Source organism: Corvus kubaryi, unplaced genomic scaffold (assembly GCF_017639235.1).
Source record: "Corvus kubaryi isolate FWS band 111438036 unplaced genomic scaffold, C.kubaryi_AGA036_p1.0 37385, whole genome shotgun sequence".
Classification (NCBI taxonomy): domain Eukaryota; kingdom Metazoa; phylum Chordata; class Aves; order Passeriformes; family Corvidae; genus Corvus; species Corvus kubaryi.
In genome coordinates, this window is record NW_024581127.1 from 25,982,772 (window position 1) to 26,004,424 (window position 21,653).

At 38.5% G+C, this 21,653-nt stretch overlaps 1 protein-coding gene across 1 annotated transcript in view; it reads left to right on the top strand.

Annotated features, from left to right (window-relative positions):
* The window catches only part of NSMCE2 (NSE2 (MMS21) homolog, SMC5-SMC6 complex SUMO ligase), a 130,818-nt gene that overhangs the window by 1,718 nt on the left and 107,447 nt on the right, over nucleotides 1-21,653 (top strand). Inside the window, exon 2 of the mRNA XM_042036308.1 lies at nucleotides 1,955-2,102. Coding sequence (XP_041892242.1) covers nucleotides 1,955-2,102 — 148 coding nt within the window. The remainder of the gene's footprint in view (nucleotides 1-1,954; nucleotides 2,103-21,653) is intronic.

Genomic DNA, 21,653 nt, shown 5'->3' on the forward strand with positions numbered 1-21,653 from the left:
CAGCAGGCTTTCTCAGTGAGATTTACCAGGTTCAAGAGGGTAATTCGGCTCTCTCTGTTAACTTTGATACTCAAGATGGGCTCAGAAAGATAAAGCTGCTAACATGATTTTATGTGACTATTCAATAGTGTATGTTTGGATCACAGGTTCTATACAGTCTTACTAAGATGGCAAACAACTACATTAAAAAAAAGTAACATAACATACTAGCTGAAGGAATTTGTTATTACATCTTCAAGACCATTCTTTTTCTTTGCTTTCAGGGAGTTCTATAAGGAACTTTTCCGTTGTCATCTGTTGTCAGTTTGACAGCCTCTAAAGATCTCTAATGATAGCAGTCACAGTCTTCTGTCAGGGAGAGCATGAGCTGACGTAACTGGAGCTGTAGTTTAAGCCTGCTGCATCTGTGGAAAGATGCACCTTTAGAAGGCGATAGAGAGGAAGGCCAATTTGCCTGTCATTAAGAAGTTCAGTTTGTGGTGAGGTTGAACTGTTGTTAAAATGTTGCTGGAAGCACATGACATAAAGATGGTGTAGTAGAAGATAGTATTGACTGGCCAAGCACATTTTATAAATGGAAAAAAGAAAAAGATAGGAAATAAACATTAGGAGACAGCAGGTATTCAGGTCTCATAGTCTGCATGATACTGGTGAGGAACGTGGCAATGTTGTTCAGTTTAAGTGAAGCACAAGATGTAGTTCTGGAGTCTCAGGGAAAGCAGTAGAGGGAGATACAACCTTAGGTATACAAAGCTTGGGAAAAGCGTTGTACTTTCTATTTAGATGTTTTCCAGATTGCTGTTGGATTATAGCCTGTTACAGGCTGTTTTTGATAGAACAACTCTTCCCCTTCTGGTATACCCCAAATTTGTTTGTGGATTCTGCTCTCTATCTCTCCCAATGGCATCTGAATATAGTCCTTGAACATACTAGTTACTCTTTACGTGGACTAATGCAGTATTTCTGTCTATCTAAGAGTTCTGTTTTGTTGTGTTTATTTTTCCTTTTTTGGTGTATCTAAAGCCGAACCAGAATTTTTTTAATCTGAAACTTGAAGTATAAAATTCTGCACACCAGGTTCATGTTTCTCACAGTAGCTGCATGTTGTCTGAGTGGGTTATGGCAAAGCATGAAGAAGGAAGAGCAGAAATTGGGGATTTTTGAGAAGAAACCAACAGATATGAGCAGGATGATAGGCACAGCATAAGCAAAAACACCCAAAGGTTCTATTAATGACAGAGCAGCTAATCCCCATGAGGATGTAGGTTGTGGGTGTGTATTGCAAAGCCAGGGGGAGGTAAGGCAGATAAACAATGGTACCTGTGTGACTTTATTTTGTGCTAATGGAATCTGGTTACCAAAAGTTCGTAGCATCTTTGGCAGAAGTAGGGAGATTTTTAAGACAGGCTTTTATTTAAAAACATTGCTAGATGTTTTACCACCATGTACATTCTTAGTAGAGTGGCCCTTTGTTAGATTATTTTTTCCAAGGGCCAACTGTTGGTGAAGCTAAATTGAATGTGAGAAATCATATTTCTTTCTAGCCTAATTGATAATATGCCTATAAAACCCAGACAGGTTTTTGGGCACATGGGCTTCTTTGGATCTTCCTCTGGATTGTAAATAGAGCAGTAGTTTTCAAGCAGACATAATCGTGGAGTTTGATCTTCACTGTGACTTAGCAGTAGGAATGAGCAGATGAATACCGCCAGTTGCTTTTAGTGGTGTAATTTTGCTTAATACTGAATAGGAGGTGCATTGAAAACCTGTGATGAATTGCATTGCACTTTCACTGAAATTACGGACATCTAGGGAGCTTTCATCCCTGCTTCCTAATGTTTCAGTAGTTCTGTTGACACTGCTTTATGGTTAGCTATCTATTAGAACTTATGTCTTCTCTCTCAAATTCTCTGTGTGTAAACTGCTTTTAATATGTTCTCCCTGTTATTTCTAGAGTGACAATTTCGAGATGTCAGATGGTCCAAGAATCTCATTCAATGCAATTGATTCTGCTCTTTCTTCTTTGAAAAACTGCCAGTCCTACATCAACTCTGGAATGGATGTGGCTACTCAGGTTGCCCTTGACCTTGTGGAAAGTTTCAGTAAGTATATTCTCTTGTATTGTGTCCTGAATCTGACAGATGAGTCCTAGACCTATGTATTTTGACTTAGTTACTTTTAGTATCTGTCTTTATTATAGGAGCTGTAGCTCTTCTGGCTTGGCCAGGGTGTTTTCATTACAATCCTATGCCTGTTTGGCCAAACTTAGAAATACATCCTGAGAGAAGCAGGCCACAAACCACCCCTTCCCTACCAGGTTCGGGAAAAATTGAATTTTCCTCGAAGGAAAGTGAAAGAGATAAGAACTATTTAGTTAACAAACACACAGGAAAAGAATAATAATACTAAATAATACAATCTCTTGCTGTGGAGAGAAAAACCTGGGAAAATTTCAGAGTCCGTCTGTAGTCTCTCTCTCCCCCTCCTTGGAGCTGGGACGGGGTGGTGGGCCCCCCTCCAGGGCCAAGGCCTTGGTGGAAATTCCTCCTGATGTATTCTGATGTTGAAACAGTCCAGCAGAGAGAAAAGGAAAAAAAAACCGAAGTCCCAGGAAAACAAAAGTTCAACTCTCCGGAGGAAAAGGAGCTGGAAAAAAACTGGCTGAAAGCTGGCTGGAAAGCAAGCAGGCTGCTTCCCCACCCTCTCTCTGCAGAAGCAGACAGGTTTTATCTCTGTGTACTCAGAACATGAAAACAAACTGCTTTGAAAAAGTGCACTTTTCTCTCTCCCCTCTCAGGCTCAGTTTAAAGGCATAGAAAGGCATGTATACTAATTTCTGGGGATAGTGCAGTGATAGGGAATACAACATCAAGTCACCCCAAGACAAATCATTTCACTTAAATTAAAGATTTCACTTAAATGATAAATTCAGTGAAAGCGTAAATACCAGAAAAACACTGTCCCTGCTTTTGTAGCACCCAAGACTAATTGTCTTCCAGTGGTTGTTACTGCACAGCTTTGTAGAAACTTTAACGTTGCTGAATGAGATGGAGAAGGCCCCTTAAGTGGGTGAATAAAATGAGTTTTCATTCTTACGCTCCTTCTTTGTGTGTGTTTTATTTGACATTTAGGGCAAAATGTATTAAAATAGTGCTAAGGATTTTGAATACAAAGCTTGAGACACCTGTTAGGGGATGCAGTTTTTAAATGCCGTCTGTCTTGAAAATCAGGCCTTTTTTTGGGGTGCTTCAGTTTGGGCATTTACAAGGTGGGGTACTTCAAATCTGTAATTACTGCCAACAGTCTTGTCGTTGCTATTTCACAGTAAAAGGGGCACGGCAAAAGACACTGCACTTTTCAAAGACCAGCATTAGCTGGCTCATTTCCCATCACATCTTAGATCTGTGATAGGGTTTTCACTAGGAAAAAATAAAAATTTTTAAAGCTCCAAACCCCAATAATTTTAATAAAGAGCAGAGGGTGGAGAACAAGAATCTTCTGAAAGAAAAGCTCAGCTGTTCATTATAAATCTTGCATTCACCTAAGCCAAGGATTATGTACAATGAAGATGAATGTTTTTCTCATTGTCTAGTGTGATAGCTCTCTCTCCTTTGACCTTTTTGTCCATACTGCTCTCAGAGACAATTGACATGTCATTTCTAGCAGGTAGAGGAAATGGAAAGCTCATCTGAGCAGTCAGCTGGGGATTCCCTTTGACATAAAACTCGTGTAACCAGTTCCATTTCCCCTCTGCTTTAGCAGTCACCATCTCTCCTACTTTGTCATAAGCAATGCATGGAAATACATTGAACATATTGAATTCTTTCATCCCCAAGACCACAGAAATTAATTATTTATACAAAAATTAAAAGCTTTTATTAATTTCACTTTTACTAGAAGCTCCTGTTGCATTCCTATTGGGAATCTAAAGCCACCTAAGCTCAACTGTGCAGGTTTGCAGGTGTAAGTCTATGCCTTGTACTCCTAGGAAATGTCTCTTCCTAATTTGCATGCTTCTGACACATTAGTCTTTAATTAGAAGCTTGAAATTATTTTTTTCATTTAACTCAGTAACCAAAAGGACCATTTTTGCATTCTATCCTGAGAGGAGGAGATTACTCCTGATTAAATACCTGGTTACAGTTAAGTTACATCATGTGACTGGAAAACAGCTCTTACCTAGACCATAACACGTTTTATTTTAGCAGAGGCAACTTTCCTGTGGAATCATGGTTATAAAATTATTAAGCATGATCTATTATCATAGTCCATCCCATTGCTCTACAGAGAAGGTATTCCAGATTTGAAGGATTTGTAGGTCATACTTCTTTGGTCTGGTGTTCCAGAATTACGTTTTTACTTACAACAGTTGTCTTCTTTACTCCTACACCTTTCCTTGCAGATGTATGTACTTGGAATGAACAAATAGTGAAGGTTGTCACTTTTACAAGGTTTGGTTTTCATTCCCCTGACTACTCTGCTTGGACTTCAAGTTCTTGTGTTCCTTACAGAATGCCATCAGGAGAGATGCTGGGTTTCTGTGGCATGACATGCTTTGCTAAACTCTCAGTGTTCTAGAATTAGCATCATCTGATCTGCTGGACTTGACTGTTCAGCTCTTATCTCCAGCTCATATGTGGCAATTTCTGTTTCTAGAGCTATTGCTCATCTGTCCTACTTTGCCTTCATGTTCTGAGGCAAAATACTAATTTAATTTTGAGACAGCATTAGATAATATATTTCTGTGTTCTTCCTGTCTCATTTGCAATTTGCTTTAATTTCCTTTGCGAAATCTAACTGTCCAGCTTCTGACAGGTTTCATTGCCAGGCTTTGTGGAAGCAAGGAATTCTGTTTCAACTGTTTATTTTATTTTATGAGCACTTTTTCTGTGGATGTATTTTGTTCCTTTAGTGTTTCATATTGAACTATGCTGTTTTTTGTGAATAGTAACAAAATTTTTCATAGCAAGTACATGAGAAAAATTACATTTGCTTCTTAAGATAAATGACTGAAAAGACAACAAAGTTAGTTCAGTGAGTGATTTTTTCTCTCTTAATTCCTATTCTCCACAAACCAAATTCTAAAAACATTTACTGTTAAGTGTATTTTTTAAATGTTTATTTTGTTCTACTCCTGTATAGATTTATGAAAAGAAATTACTTGTGTTAAATATCTGGGTCAGGCATTGCTCATATATGAACTTGTACAATCTTTAGAAAAATAAGGCTATTTATTATTAATAAGGCTATTGTTATTAATAGCTAACTGTGTGCAGAATAATTTTAATGTACCTGATCCTGAAAACCTTTTATTTTTTAAGGGATTTTGTTGATGTCCATGAAGTAAAATTGTTAAGATCTCCCTGTCAATTGAGAACCTGGTGACTTTTAGCATTGAACACTGTTGTTGTGAGCATGTGCTGGCAAAGAGACAAAATTTTAAAGGATCCTGTAAGTGGTTAAGGATCTGTATCTAGAGGTGAAAATTAGTTTCAGCAAACTGAATGTGAAGGGGAAACAGCCAATTTAAAAACTCATTTTATTTAATGAGTGAAAAGCAAAGATAAATCTTTTGTCCTCAGTCTTTCTGCTGATTATCTTTTAGAAACTGACATCGTCTAACGGTTGTATTTTTCTCTTATTTAAAGTACACTGTTGCTGTATAGAAGCATTTTGAAAAGGTTACTATATAAATAAATGATGTAAGCAAAAAACCAGACTGTGCAGTTGATTTCATATGTCCTGTCTATGCTCAAAATACTCTTGGATGTTCTGTGACCCAGCCTAGTAAAATACTGAAGGAAAAGACATGCTGATATTCATCAGTGGCCCACAACCTTCTGAGGGTCTGTATATTTTAAAGCTAAAGTGTGTGCCTATATCCTTTGCTGGATTGGAGTCCTAATAGATTTAAGAATATGAAGATGACACTGTTCAAAATCAGTTATAATGCAAGTAAAATCATCTCAGTTCTACTATAATTTGCATCTTCCTAAATCTTGCCTCATTCTGTTTTTGAGCTTTAGTAGTGTGGTTGCAGAACGAGAATTCATTAAGTCACTTGTCACAAGTACTTGTTTGGCAACTTCTCTGAATTGTAATGCTCTGAGTATTGAACTTTAAGCCCCATGTTGACACCTTTGCACACAGAGGAACAGCTGTTTGCACTTCTAATTCAACTTCTCTTGGTTGCTGAACTGTCTTTACTTAACTACTTGAAGCAGTTCTATAGAGTTAGAAAGCACTGATGGACATCTGTGTCAAATACTTGAATGATAAGTTTTATTCTCTGTTTTTGGAATTAGTGAAACCTGCAATGCAGTGTTGACTGATGTGCTGATTATGGTACAAATATGCTGGCCCAGGATAGATCTGGTGTATCCATGACAGACATCCATTCCCAGCTTTGCTCAGAGTTTTTGGATGTAAATTTGGTCACCTCACTGAGGATGCCAGTTTCAGGTGACTCTTCATGAGAAAGCAGCAGAACTTTCTCAAGAATACGGGATTGTAAAGTATGGAGAGCTGTGGATATTGGAATGAAGAAATCTAACTCAGGTTATCTCCAGGCTTCCAGTCAGCAGCTGCTCTTTAGATGGGGTGTTGCTTTTGTAGGGGCTGGAGCCCAAACTGGGAGGATTGTCCCGTACAAATGGGAAATAACTGGGAGGTCTGGAGAGTATGCTAACTACAGACAAGATAAGAATTTCTTAGCATAAAACTTTTGAAAAGCATTTTAAAGAGTGAACAGCTAGAGTTTTGTCTAATTAGCTGGATGGGTTTTCTAGTAGAAAGCAAGATGCTTCCTTGATGTCTGGGACTTTCTTCAGCCACACATCACATTCCCACTATGAAGTGTAGAGGCCCTAAGGTGTGGAGTAGCTGTTTGGGAAGCAGTTACTGCAGGTGAATTATAATCTTGCTTGAGGAAAAAGAAAAGAGCTACTTTTTCTTCAAAAACATGCTGAAAATGTCATGGTCATCTGTTGCCCGTGGCTGTTTGCCATGTGTATGTATCAGTGATCTTCCTGTAGCACTATCAGGATCTGCTTGAGAATTCCTCCTCTCTTCTTAACATCCTTTGAAGGGTTTTGCTGCTCACCAGTATGTACAGAACATGCTCAGGGGTCTTAAAAGTGTTAGTGATATGATTCTTTGGCATGTTCCCCAGATTAAGTTAAGGAGTTACAGCTCTGGCTTTTCTTTCTTGTCTGCTCATTGCATAACCTGCTCCTTCCGCCAGTAGAGTTTACCTCAGTTCTGTCTGCTTATCCCATTTGTGTGTTCCCCTTGTCCCAGGGCTGCCTCTGCACTTTTCTTCATGTGTACTACATGGCATCTCAGATGTGCAATGTCCTCCTTTTCTGACTACTTTTTCATCTCCAGATGGATTGAGATCCACTTGTGTCATCGTGCCTGTTCAATACTAGCTAAACAGTCATTGGTAATGTAGGATCTTTCCATGTAGATTTAACCCTGTGGGATTACCCACATTACTTTGATTTATCTCACTGCTCACTTAGAATGGTTTTAACAAGAACAGCTCTAAATGTTGCTGAGGGTTGTTGACATAGGAAGAAGTGTGGAGCATACAGACATGGTCGTTAGCCTTGTTTTATGAAATTATTGCCAGCCTTTTGATAGACAGTTGGATGAGTTTGTATGGAATATCCACTATTCTTTGCAGCGACTTTCTAAACCCATTGCAGCAGCCTAGAACAGTCCCTCTTGAAGATTCTAAGTTTGTTCATCCTTGAGAGAGGGACCCTTTCCATGATAGTTTCTCTGTCATTGACATAAAACTTCTACTTGGAATGGTATAAACTCCAGTGTAAAAATGGACTCTGTGGCTGTGTTTGAATATCAAATGATTTGGTTAATTTGTTTTCTTTGTTCTTTTTTTTTTTTCTAACTTATTTTTCCTTGGAAATTCAAATGCAGGATTCCTGCAGTATCGTACCACGAATCTTGACACTGGCAAAGTTCTTGTGCATGAAATGACTATGATGTGATAATTTTGGAATCTAGAAATTAACCTGCTGACACCTGTGCTTCTAAAATGTTTACGGTCTCTTAGTTTCCATGGTGTTAGAGATCACTGTGCTTCATAAAAATAATCCAAACATAAGGTACTTGTCCTGAGAACAGGCTGTAGCATCTAGGCTGGAATGACACTTTGCAACTTGCTTGAGGAAAAGGTGTGAGCATGAAGGTCCTCTGACTGAGGAAATGAGCAGGATAAACTTTGCCTTGCTGCTCTGTTCTTGTCCAGTCAAGATAAGCCATGTCAAGATATTTTCTTGCACATCTTGCCTTCCATCTTATATGAATGATGTTTTGGTCAAGTCTCCACCTCACAGTGGCTTCATAATGGTCAAAGCTGTGGCCTGTGTTGCAGGGACTCTTCATGAGAAATCAGACCTTGGTTTTCACTTTTAAGTCCATATTACCTGTGAAGGTGCTAGTGAGAAGAAAGTAGCAAACAGTTTTATATGCACTGCAGGAATACAGGTTTTTTCTTATTGGAGAACCTAAGTGTAGATTTTCTTTTTCTGTTTTCTTGTTGGAGAATGTAAGTGTAGAATGTCAAGGTCCATCCTGGAGATAAATGACTTTTCACTGACAGTTGCTATACAGAAATGTTTTCTTGTTATGAGAAGGTACTGTAGAAAATGAAGAGAGGCCAATGATGCATGAAGTTCATCCTTCTGTGCTGACCTCTGTGAGATGCTTCCTGTGAAGCTGCAAGAATTTCCTCATGATACCATGCTGTTCACAGAGGAAGTTTTATTCTAACCCCAGGTTTTTCTCTGCCTGAAGCTGTTTGTTCACTGGTCTGATTTGTTGCTACATCAATGTCTGTGATGATAATTGGTGACATGCACTAACTCAATGTAGGCACCAAAATTACATCTTTCTTCTTGGGGAAGTTCTTTTCCTGTTGTCTAAAGTAAGCTTGTATTTTGTGGTATGGGAAATAAAATGTTCCAGATTCCTTTTCTCAAAATTACTAATTTTGCTTTCCTTTAAATCCCTCGCTTAAGATTAATCATTTTAGGAAAGATGTGCTTTTAATCTTGACTTATCCTTCTCTTCTATTGTGCTGTGCTTCTTGTATTGTTTTACATGTATTCACCCTTTCAACTAACAATGAGAAAGATATGTTTTCTTGAAGTAGGTAGATATATGATGTAATATTTGCAGTATTTGTTCAAGTAATTTTATTCTTTGAAACAAGAAAGACTGGTTGAGTTCTTGTGAAATGCTTTTCTGAAAACAAAAAAGTTACATTTTTTTGCACTATGCTCTGCAGTCAGTATAAAAATTTTGAGAGGAGAGGGTTGGATTAATTTTTTGTTCTACCTCTCGTTACTTACAGTGTTTGTATCCAGCACTGATGAGCCTGTTGCTGGAATACACTGATTGGTTCTCGAAGCTGTTCTTTAAAGAAGCTGTCCAAAAAAGGAGAATTTGGAAATGTGCCTTGTTTCAAAATCTGGAAAAATATTACTTGTAATGAAAGACTTGTGTTCTTTTATATTTATCCAAAACCACTCTGACTGTAGTCTGTAATCTTACAAAGTGGGAAGAAACAAATATGTAGTGTTGTTACTCTTTCCTAGCTGTAATTTTGCCTGCAAGAACACTGTGCAGTGAGGGGAAAGCAGCTACATTAAGCTGTAAAAAGCCATATTAAGCAGCTATATTATTATATTAAGCAGCATGCTTTTGTTCTGATGGCTCTTTTTCAGTTTGGGTGCTCATTAAGCTGAGTGCATCCAAGTATGTTTGTTCTCAACTTTAGCAGTTCGAAGGAAAGAGAAACCCTTTAGGTGGCAGCAGAGGCTTTCCTTTTTCTTTCACCTGCTGTGGCACTTTGGAAGTCACTCGTAGAATGGATATACAGGTGTTGGTGTCATATCACTGTACTCTTACATGTAGTGACAATAAAGTATAAATGAAGGATTGAGATTAATAGAAAGAGAATTTGTATTATCAGATCAATACAGATCATTGCATTTATACATTTATTCTTGAATATGTGAATATGGTATGTTGCAGTTGAACTAGAGAGTATCATACATAGTGAAATCCAGGCTTGATTTAAACCTTAGCTTGCTGAATAGCTGTCCTTAGTGTGTTCTTATGGAAATGTACTGACAACATGCGCCTGAGCAGAAGGTCAGAGCTGAACAGTCCTGGGCTTTGTCTAAACACTTATGAGTGCTCAGATGAAAACTGCACAGTTTTATTTTACAGATTTTGGTAGGTGGTATTTACACAGTGTCTGATGTCAAATACATGCATATGTATGTGTGAATATTTATTCAATTTTCTTATGTATTTTTCTAAGGCGGTGGATAATTTTCTCCCCCAAAGGTCATTGTGAGTCAGAGAGATTTGCGGTCGCCTGGTGGGTTACCTCATGTACCCGTAGTTACTATAAATTTCTCTGTCCTAGACCTCATAAAATCTCAGTAGTCTTCAAAATAGATCATAAGCGGGATTTAAATGCTGTGTAGACCTTTTTGGAGACCCTCTGTGTGCTAGTGATAACCTTGAGAGAATGAGTGAGCTTACAGCTGTAAGTTATAGGCTTGAAATTGCTGGGTGAGGTTCTTTGGCCTCTGCTATGCATGAGATCAGAATAGAATGATCCTGATGGTCTGTTCCAGCTTAGAAGTACTATGAAGTACTGCAGAGGTCTTGTGTGGGCTCTTTAGCACAAAGATAAATCAACCTCTTTGAAGAAAAGCCAAAGAGGAATATTTTATCTGAGTAATTTACTGTATGAAAATATTCTCTGTAGTATATAAATCTGTCATTTTCTTATCATCGTATTTCTGCTACAGAAATGTGGCAATAAGAAAATACCACTAACTCCTGCTTAAATGTAGAGGCATACGGTATATATAGAAAGTAGTGTGGGCTTTGAAGAACCCACTCTGAAGACTTCAATTTTTATCAATTTAAGTAGATAGGTATTTAGCTCTCAGTGATCTAATTGTGTGCCTAAATAACTGGGGAGGGAAGAGGAAACCACAAAAGTAGAAAAAACTCTGGGGTTGGCAGCATTCAGAAAGATTAAGAATATAAAGCAATTGTATTTCTTGTTTTGATTCTTCCTACTAGGAAAAGATTTATCTGGGTAAAAAGTAAGCATTGTGCTGACATGTTCTCAGTGTCTGGTCAAAACATGAAAGAAGCCCTTATGTAGACGTGATCATTCTGAAACTTCTTCCAGATCCTTACCAATAGATACAGGGCACTTTTTAAATTCATTTTTTTTCCTTTCTTTTCCTGTCTCTTTTCTCATCTCTTCAAGAATTCAAGAACTTGTTACTAGTTTTTACCTTTTTTTTTTTTTGATGCTCAAGTAACTTTTTTTTGTAAGTGAACATAGAATTAATTACTAGAGGCTTTTTAATACTTTCAGATAAAAAAAACCCCAAACCAACTCTGACTCATATCCAGGTTTTATGACATGTTTTATGAAATGTACAGCAATGTTATATAGCTCTGACGCTCCATTGAGGAACGAAGATTGTAATATGTACTGATTAAATTCCAGGAGTTTAAAGTTGAATGTTTGCTTTATCAGTCAGAATTGTGTGCAAGACTTTTGTGTTCCTTACTGACACTGAGAGCTATGAAAAATACTATCCTTCGGCGGATAGGCAACGGTTGGTGGTCTGAACTGGAGCTTTAAAACATTTTTAATTATGATTTTCATAGATTATTTTGTTTCCCTTCTCATTTTCTTTCCCATTTTTCAGAAGAAGAACAAGGAACACATAATAGCATTATATGAATGAGATAAAACAACTGAGGTGCTCTTGAGTCTAATTTTTCTGAGTCCTCAAGGCTGGGACTAACTGTGCTTTCAAACTGGCATCACCCTGTGGCCTTGAAGAAGTCACTGGAGTTCACAAAACACATTTCCTTTCTATAAAAAAAGGCGTCAGGAGTGTTTTGGGATGATGTATGAATATCTCAAACTCCCGTGTAGGTATTCACTTTTGGTTTTGCTTATGTCATCTGTACCTGGGGAAATTATGTTACAAGAATCTAAAATAATGCGAATTGTCTGTAATGGTGGTAGGTGATTGGAAAAAGTAGCAGATAGGTAGCTAGGAAAAAAATGTGTACAGGGGAAATAAAAGACAGCAGAAGATACCATGGCAAAGATATCGTCCTTGCCTTTTGTGAATTGACAAATAGGAAGTATCACAACTGTAGGTGTGATCCCACAATTACAGGTGATATGAAATGGTTTGAACCACTAAAGTACACACAGGGCGCTAAAGGAGGATTTGCACTTAGATGAAGTTTATGAGTGGATCCACAACCATGTCTACAGGAGGGTAGTCTGGTGTTTATTAGTGGGATAATACTATGGGAAGAGAGAAAGTTTTACACTGATTCAAAAAAAGTGCTACCAGAACTACTTACGGAAAGAAAATTCACAGTGAAACCCACAGTTCAGCAATAGGTCCACTGAAGAATCCATCCTGTCTCTGAATAAACTGTTCAACCTTGTGTTTTCTTTCTTGTTTCAGTTTTCAGGCACTGGATCTTACATTTCTATCTGATAATCAAAGAGCCCAGTATGTTCAGAAATATTCAAGATGGTAGTGGTAGATCATGAACAAGTCACCTTTAGCATCTTTTAACTTCACAAGTTGATCTACTTTAGTCAGTCTGGGTGTAAGTCCCAGTTTCCAGGCATGATTAATTTGTGTTGCTCGCTCTTTGAATTACTGAGAGAGCTTATTGAAGTAAAATGCAATTAGCAGGATTTAGTCTCATGCTTGTTTTGTTTAGAGTCTTTGCCTGAATTATACACTATGTGCCATTAAAGATAGGGATGCATCTGCAAAATTGTCAGCATACAGTCAGCCCCTTCTTAAAACAAACTAAAAACCAGAACAATCCCTGTACCCTCATAGACATTGAACAAGGGTCTGACATTACTGGTGAGCATCATACAGCACATTTTATGTAGGGCACGTAGTAACCAAGTAATTGCTGTCGCTCACACTGCCCAGCCGCCCTCAGGCAGTGTTTATGTTAGGTTAGTTCCCAAACTGTGCAGTACACAGCAGTTACTACTTACGACTGGGGAACTTAAGCCCTTTTTTGTTATTGTTGTTTCAGTTTGTGGTTTTTTTCTTGCTTATGGACCTTTATGCCAATAAAAGAAAACCAACAGCTATGAGTCTGTTAGAGCTGCTATTACATAAAAGGATGGGAGAAAGTAAGAGGTGACCCCCAAAGACTGTAATCATTGGGAAGATAGCACTTGGACATAGAGAAAGAATCAAAAAGTAGACTAGCAAGTGCTCAGGAAAAAAAAGTGGGAATGGGGGAACTGGATGAGAAGGAAGACTAAAGGGAGAGGAGCAAGTGGTAAAGAAATGTGTAATGAAGGACAAGGAAAAATAAGAAATAAGAAAGCCACAGCAACAGGATTAAGCAGGACAGTATGCTGATCATTCTCTAGATGGCGAAAGAAACTTGAATGCCTTCCTAGTGGTGTTTCCATGTAAGCAACTTCTGTTGTTGCCACAAAGGTGTTACCTTTTCCAAAGGGGAAGAGTAGTTTGGCATATAAATGGAAGGAGGAGTGGTCCATGTGGATGAAAATGAGAAGATAGATGTGGTCATTCCGATTAGTCCCATGCTAGAGTTGTTCAGCATACGAATGTGAACCTTTTGCCTTTTTGACACTATGAACATATACTATAGAGTGCTCTGAAATATGCATGTGCAGTAGGGCTCAATAGAAGGTGACAATCTCAAACTGCTCTCTAAATTACATGTAATGAACTTTCCTATTAAAAAGGCTTAACAAAAGGAGCCAGCTGGCTTAAGGAGAAGGTGGCAGATGAAAAGAACACAATTCAAAGAAGTGTTCACGCATTAAGGAAGTAATTTTAACAGGCTTTCCCCAGACTGTAAGTGGGAATGGAATTATACATTGCATGTAAATGTCAAGTGACAATAATATCTTCTGAGTTAAATCAACCTTGCAACCTCTTCCCTATTTTTCTTTAGATGAATAAAGTTTAACTTGTGATTTCCTTACTAATCATCTTAGTAAGCAGTGGGTGAGTAGACTCTTTACTGCATGGGTAGATTAATGTGACATTTTCACAAGACTTCATTTTTTGAAGTTCATTACTTGCGGGTGTGGATCTAATTCACAGCTGTTTTTGAGAGAATTAGGTATGCCATAACTCATTCAAATTATGTATTTTCTTGGTATTTTTAGATTTTATCCATACTTTGTTAAAGGTATGTAGTCTGGCCTCATGTCTCAAGGTAATCAAGACTTCTCCACTGAATATACTTTTGTGTACAGACTTGGCCCAATCACTTTTTTAGAAAAACAGATTTTAAATTGAAAAAATTCAAGAGCATATCAGTATAAAGGAGAGAAAATTCTCTCAACTAGTGTGTGTTAGCCATACAAATCTCAAGCATAGTCCTATGGTTCTGAATTTAATTTATTTTAATAACACAATGACTGAGAGCTGTCATATTTTACCAGTTCTGTTTAAGTATGGAACAGAGGCAGCCTTTTACTTCTTATCTAGTTACAGAACATTTCCACATTCATTTTCAGTTTATATTCCTGTTTTTTTCAAAACTACCCCTTGAGAAGCCACGAGGCCCCTCAAAGCTCCTTCTTTCCTACTATGGACAAAGATAACAGCATTATCTAAAAAACACGCTGAGAGACCATCATCTGAGGTGTACTGTAAGCCGTCAAACAAATTCCTGTTTCCTCTCAAAATCATAAATATTTGTGTGTGTATGAGAGACCCAGGCAATACAGACTTGCATGGCTTTTTTTGGACAGAGGTGTTAATTTTCCACATGATAATAAAGTAGCAGCTCCTTGTAATAGGACAAATATTTTGTATGAATTTTGTGGGAAATGAAATTTCAGCAATGGAAAGATTTAGCTCTGTCAGTTACCAGCATTCAAGCAGCAGAATGAATGTCACATACCAGCAATTCGGGCCAAAAAGGGGAGATCTGCCAATTCACAGAAGAGGTTTTATGCAAAGGAAGCCTGCTAGAGGCAGAAAAAAAATGCTGGTTTTCATTACACTTAAAGTTTGTGTGCAGTCTTTGCCTTTGCCTAGTCTGTGTAAAGAGGATTATGTGGGTTGTTTTTTTTTGTGTTGGGGTTTTGGGGTTTTTTTGCTCATTTTGAGGAATTATGGGCTCTGAAAGCCCTAACTTTAGTACTGTGGCATGGTTGGCACTTCAAGTGTCATATTAATATGTGATTCATGCTGAATTGGATGTTTCGCATGGGGAACATCACCTGACCTTTGCTTGCATGAGACACTGGTTTTATAGATTGCTTTAGTTTAACCTTGGTTGTGTTCTGTCTGTTAGTTCTCTTCAGCAGAAACTGGAGAATATCCAAAGCACATGGAAGTATCTGCGTTCTCAAAAATTAAGTTTGGAGATGATACTCGTATCAATTTCTAGTAACCTTCACATTTCTGAGAATCTGACAGAATCTGATCAGACTGTTTCTGATTTTAAAACTTCAACCTTTCTATTGTCAGCTGTATATTATGAATCTGATTTGTCTTTTGTTTATTCCTTTATGTATTGGTCAGCTCTGTTTTAAGAGACTTCACTACTTTGTTCACAGTGGTGTAAAATGTGGAGTTGCCTGCCAGCCAGATTTGTCTCAAAAGCTGCCTATAAAACTGGATTGTTTTCCCACCCTGAGCTTGCTGCTCAGCTGCAATACAGCCAATGCCCCAGCTGGTTAGCAAAAGAACAGCCATGCTCTGTCTGGGGCTACTGATAACCTTCTCTAAATTCTGAAGTCAGGAATGCCAAGGGTTGTAGAAGCAGAAGTATCAGAACTTAGATTGGGAGGCTGTGTGGGTTCAGAGAAAAAAAAAAATGTTTTAAGCATCTAATCAAAATACTGGGCATTTAAAAACCAGACATATTTTGGCATTTTTCCTCCCCCATCTGTTTCATTTTGGGTTGGTAATGTTAACGTTTGAGTGCTTGATGAGTGTTTGTTTGTGTCTGCATGAAGCTGTTGCAGTTGGTTGCAGAAACTTAGCTTGGATTCTGTGGGGTTTTTGTGTGTGTGAATGTGACTATGACCACTGAACTGTGCTGAAATAAGACAGTGATGGATTGTCTTGGAGTGAGGGGATTATCTTGGTCTTACCTTCCTGTTTGATATGTGTTGTGTTGCTTTCCCTTGTACTAGAGCTCATGCACACTGCAGTCTGCTCATGGGGCTTTGTGTGCACTGCACCTGCAGAGAGCAGGTCACTCAGCTCTGGTGGGCACTTTGGTGGTCACTCAGCTTTGCTGAGCACTTTGTGCACAGCAACAGGACTGACCTGTGAGGGACTGAGGGTGAGACCTGTGCACGATCCAGCCCTCAGCTGCTTTCGGAGGCCACTGTCCCATGCTCTGTCCCACGTCATGGCCCCGCGTCTGCCTAGGACAGTGCTGATGCACCATGTGGCTCCTGTTTCCTGTGGTGCCACAAGTCCAGTTTGTGCAGTTTTCAGCTCAGAAGTAGCTTCATCAGACTCAGATATTATACTAGCTTGAGCCCAGAACCAAGACAGCTACATTTACTGAAACATTACAGTGACTAAATAAGCTGTGATGAGGGCTTGTTAGCTCTGAGCTAGGCTGCCTCCACATCGGGACAGAGAAGTAATGTTTCTGAGAATTTTGATGGTCTTGGGTGAAAAGGGCTTATTTTCGTATCTTACTGATACTTTTTTTTCTGAAAAGTCTTTCCAACCCATTTCCTGTTTCCCCTAAATGGAGGAAATTCTAAGTAATTACTGCATTTAGTTTAATGAAGGTACTCTTTGAATGAGCTTCTCTGAGATAAGAAATATAATTGGTTCATTAACACAAGCAAAGTTTTTCTTGTGAAAAACCTGATGATATTATTTACTTCTGGCTCATAACAATCATGCCTTTTATTAGAGACAGACTTGCACTTCACACCAAAATACTTACTTTTCACCTGTCAGTGCAATTTAAAATGTGAGAAGAATTGGTTTTTTGGCAAGAGAAAGCATTAGTACAGTTGACTTGTAAATAAAAACTGCATGGATTATCTCTGTAGAACTCATAATGTGCCAGTAGAGGTCTTGAGTAGTACAGAAGAAATTGTGATTTAAAAAGATCTAACAAGTTAGAAATGAACTTGTTGGAATAAAAAAAAAAAATATTTTGCTGATATTCATTTCCAGAGGAATCATAGATAAAGCAGCCTGTGAGTCTTTTATAAAATGGTAAAGACCCATTAAAAGTCTTGAAATAAAATTCTTCATTTTAAATATCAGTTTTACTAAGTATTCTGAGAGATCAAAGAGTACCAATTACAAGACCTTAACAAATACTTCCCTGTTCCTTGTAAGGGAAAATATTTCAAGAAAATTTTTCCCTAATTCCAGTGTTACCTTAGCAAGTCCTGAGAGGATGAATTGGGTAGAAGGACAGCACTAAACCCCTTATTTTTAAATATTCCCAGCCCTCCCATCTCTCCTTCTGAGTAAGGCAAGGACAGCAGCAGCTTGGGGCACTGAACCAGGCTCTATTGTGTGGTGCAGATGTGTCCATGCCTCCAGAGGCATGAAACATTTTGTTAGTCATAGGAAAATCCTTTTCCATTAAAATTAGTAGTAAATAGTAAATGTTGTTTTCAGCCTTAATTTCATCATATGTTGAAATCCACTGGGAAGAGCAGGATATGTGTGTGTGTGTGTGTATATGCATGTATGTATTATATATATTATATATTAGATATATATATATTTTAGGAAAACATGGGGGAGGTTTGCTGTTTATTTTATGAGAGATTGCTGAGATTTCTCTAAGAAGATATTGTATGCCTTGTGCTTACTTTGAAAATACACAGGTGTGGTTCTTTTACCTTTTTCTTAGCAAATAAGTTGATTTAGGAAGTTTTCCCCCCCATTTCCACCCTGCTGCAGTTTGCTACCCCCTTAATTGTACTGGTACAGCCATTTGAATACCTGCACTTCAGATTCCATTACTGGAATAGCATAGGTTTGGGTTTGGAGGACATACTGCTATTTTTAGCTTGAATTGTTTCATTAATCCAATTTATAGTATGACCCTATGAAAGGCTATATTATCCTGGCTGGTGAGCGGCAGAGGACGAACATAAGAGGAACAGCAGGGATGAGTGCCTAGGGAAATGACCTGTGAAACTCACTTTGTTGCCAAAGAAAATGTACACAAACCTCAGCATTGGTGTTTTCTTGCTGCTTGTCTGACGGCATAACTTTTGTTTCTGTTCTTGAGCTTGTGGACATAGTGTGGAGGAATGCAGATGTACTCATTTGCTGAAGAGAGAACTGTAGTTCTGGATGGATATCACAGTAATGCCAGGAAACTGATGTAGAATTATGATAGTGCAGAGCTTAAGTTGCTGCTCAAAACTGTTTCATCTTGTGAATGCTTTATCCTCCTTTCAGTGCATCTGCTTACCAGTTATATTGTCTTTGTTAACTTTAAATTAGGTTTTCTGTAAAATTAACTAGGCATTTATTGGCTAAAAAAAGATTAACCTCACCATGAGCTTGGAATTTAGTAAGGAGAAAAGAGGTGCTGGTCAAGTGCTGGTCTCTTTTGTCTGAAGGGAGGGAAGTAGTCTGGGAATTGTACAGGCCTTAGTGTGTAGTCAAGCAAAAGCCCATTTTTGCCTTAGAGTTTGGTCAAGCAAAAGTTCAGATTTGTTTGGGAACTTGTGTGTGTACTACTGCCTGTCTTCATGTCTTGGTGCTGCATCAGTCATCAAGTATAGAGCTTACAATAGCAAAAAATATGTAGATATATATAAAAACTATTTTTCTGTTTCATAGCAAAGTATGTTTACTGCTATGAGAGATTAGTTTATGTCTTTGTATTATTTGTGTGCCTCTGCCTAAATTAAACCATCACTATTTGTGTTGAATAATATTTTACTTTGGATTTTATACAGCAAAGCAAGTCAGCACATGTTGGAGTGTTTTGCTAAATCAAATTCTGTGTGAGAACCCTGCTTATTTCATTAGCTCAGTATAGTGTCAGTTGGTGTTCAGAGATAATGCTGTTCTTTACATTGCAGTCTGATTGGGTACTGTGGCCGATATACCTGGTCTCGTAGATCCTTGCTACTGCTCTCACGTCTAAACTGGGATCATTATAGCTTTTTAGCCTTCTCCTGGTTGTCTGGAGAAAAATAAGTACTGTAAGGAAGTTGCTTTCAAAAGCACTGTTGGCCTTGTTCTGCTGGCGATGGAGTTTAGGGCAGTTTCACATTGAGCAAAAGTGTCATGGTTATTATAGAATAATACAGCTATTTTCAAAAGTGGTTAGTAATGCTGGGTGCCTCAGTTTCCCTGTCCCCACTCTGAGATGACTGTTTTCAGAATGTGTGCAACACCCACTTGCTGGAAAGGCTGGCCCCTTGAGATGTTTCAAACTGGGCACTCAGCAACTGAGATGTTTCAAGGTGGGTGTTCAGACCATGCATGGTCCGTTTCTATTGAAATTCTGACTCTCTACAATATAATATACTTGGGTTTCTCTTCCATGGGATTGGCAGGAGCCTCCTGGGCCACTGACTCTCATCTGTTCCTATTTTAGACAGTCATAGCCTACAGGGAAATGGTTTGTAATACAAGACAAGAGTTTTTTTCATCAGGCATAGTTTGTAATCTAACAGACACTCTTGGCTCAACTGACTGAAAAAAAAAAAAACGAAGCAGAGAGAAACGGGTAATTGAAGATTTTTTTTCCCATTACTTGCTGGATAAATTGAATGTTTAAATCCAGACTGAAAAGCACAGCCCATTCTTTTCCAAAATACAACCTCAGAAGACTTTATTCAGGTACGGGAAAATGCTTGATCTAAATTCGAGTATTGCAGTTTATTTCGCAGTTTCTTAACAGAAGCCCAATAGAAATTAAGATGAAACTTTAAATGTCGTTCACAAGTGATAGGTCTGGTGCAGCCTGTGTTCTTCTGTTCTGGTCTTTCCTTTACAAGTAATTCTAGTCCTGCCTCACCTGCTCCTCTCAATTTTGCTCCTTCTACTCAGATTTTTTCCGTGGTAGAATACTGGAAACTCTCCTTCTTTGCTTGAGAGAACTTGAGCTTGAACTCACTTTTCACCATCTTCCAGAAAAATGGCTTTCAGGTGAGGTTGTTGAATACTGAAGAATGTCATGGAAACCCAGAATGGCTGAGGCTATAAGGGACCTCTGGAGGTCATCTTGCCCAACCCCTTGCTCAAGCCAGGCCACTCACCTCGTAGGTTTCTCTTTCTGTCATTCATGTAATTTAATTTAGTGAGACACACCTCCACTTCACTGGAGTCTGGTATCTAGGTGAAAGTATTGGTCTCTAAAATCATTCATGCATGCTCAATCTCTAATTCTGTGTGCATGAAAACATTCTATGCAAAAAAGAGTGGCTTCATTAGGGGACAGCAAGAGAAATATGGCTTCAAATACTCTACGGCCCAGTTAAGGCATTTCCTGAGAAGGTGGAGGTTTCATTATGAGTAGCCTCAGCAGTAAGTAGCTTCTGACTGTTACATGGAGGGAAATTTTGCCATTACTGCCCCAAATTCCCCTTTACTCCACCAATTGCCATTCCCTGTATGGTTGTTGCCCCTCTTATCAGCAGTAATTTTTCTTCTCTTACTAATTGCAGTGGTTAGTTCCCTATCCAGACAGCTCCATGGAGATATTTTGGGCATTCTGCTTTCATCCATTTCTCTATGTGAAGACACCTGCATTCAGGAGATGAATTTGATTTTCTCCAGTTTTTTGCTGTTCCTTTGTATGGCTTCTCATTTCTTTTAGTTTAGAATTTTCTGGATTAGCATTCTGCTCTTTCTGCAGTCTAATAGATAAAATGTGTTGCAGGTCAGGGAAATGACATTTAAAAAGAGCTCTTTGAAGAGAGTTTTCTGAGTAGCTGTCCATGTATCTACAGGAGAAAAAGTGACTGTGTACCCTCAGTGCTTCAGAAGCAGTCAGTGTCCTGTTTAGGTACCTCTTGGTCTCTGTAGTCTGGAGTGCTGTGGCAGGCTTCACTCCTGTCTAGACAGACAGGGAAAATGAGACAGTGCTCTCCTACGTAGGTCTGTATCCTCTCACTTCTGAGCATCACTACTGTCGTCTCCAAGTGTGTTGTGAATCTGTTCTGAAAGAGTGTGGGTTGGTTGAGAGTTTTTTTCAAGATCTACTGTCCAACTTGAATTATCAACAGTTTTGAGTAGACCAGAACTGGGGGTGCAGAGGGGAGTCTTAACACTTGGATTTGTAAATGAAGGACTTACTAAAAACGACAGCAAAAATACTTAGCTTTATCCTGAATTGAGGACGTATTTTATCCTCCAGAAGATGGAACTAAATCAAGGAGTTGGAGAGCTTGTGTTCCTCTGCTGTCAGCAGTAACTTGAAACCTGCTGGCAAAGTGTGTATTTTATCTGCTGCTGGGGCATATGAAGACAACTGCCTACTACCACTGTTGCTAATGGCTCAAGTGATGGGTGTTTGTGTTACGAGTGTTTTAAAAGCCTGAAATTTATTGTCAAAATTTCTGGGCAATG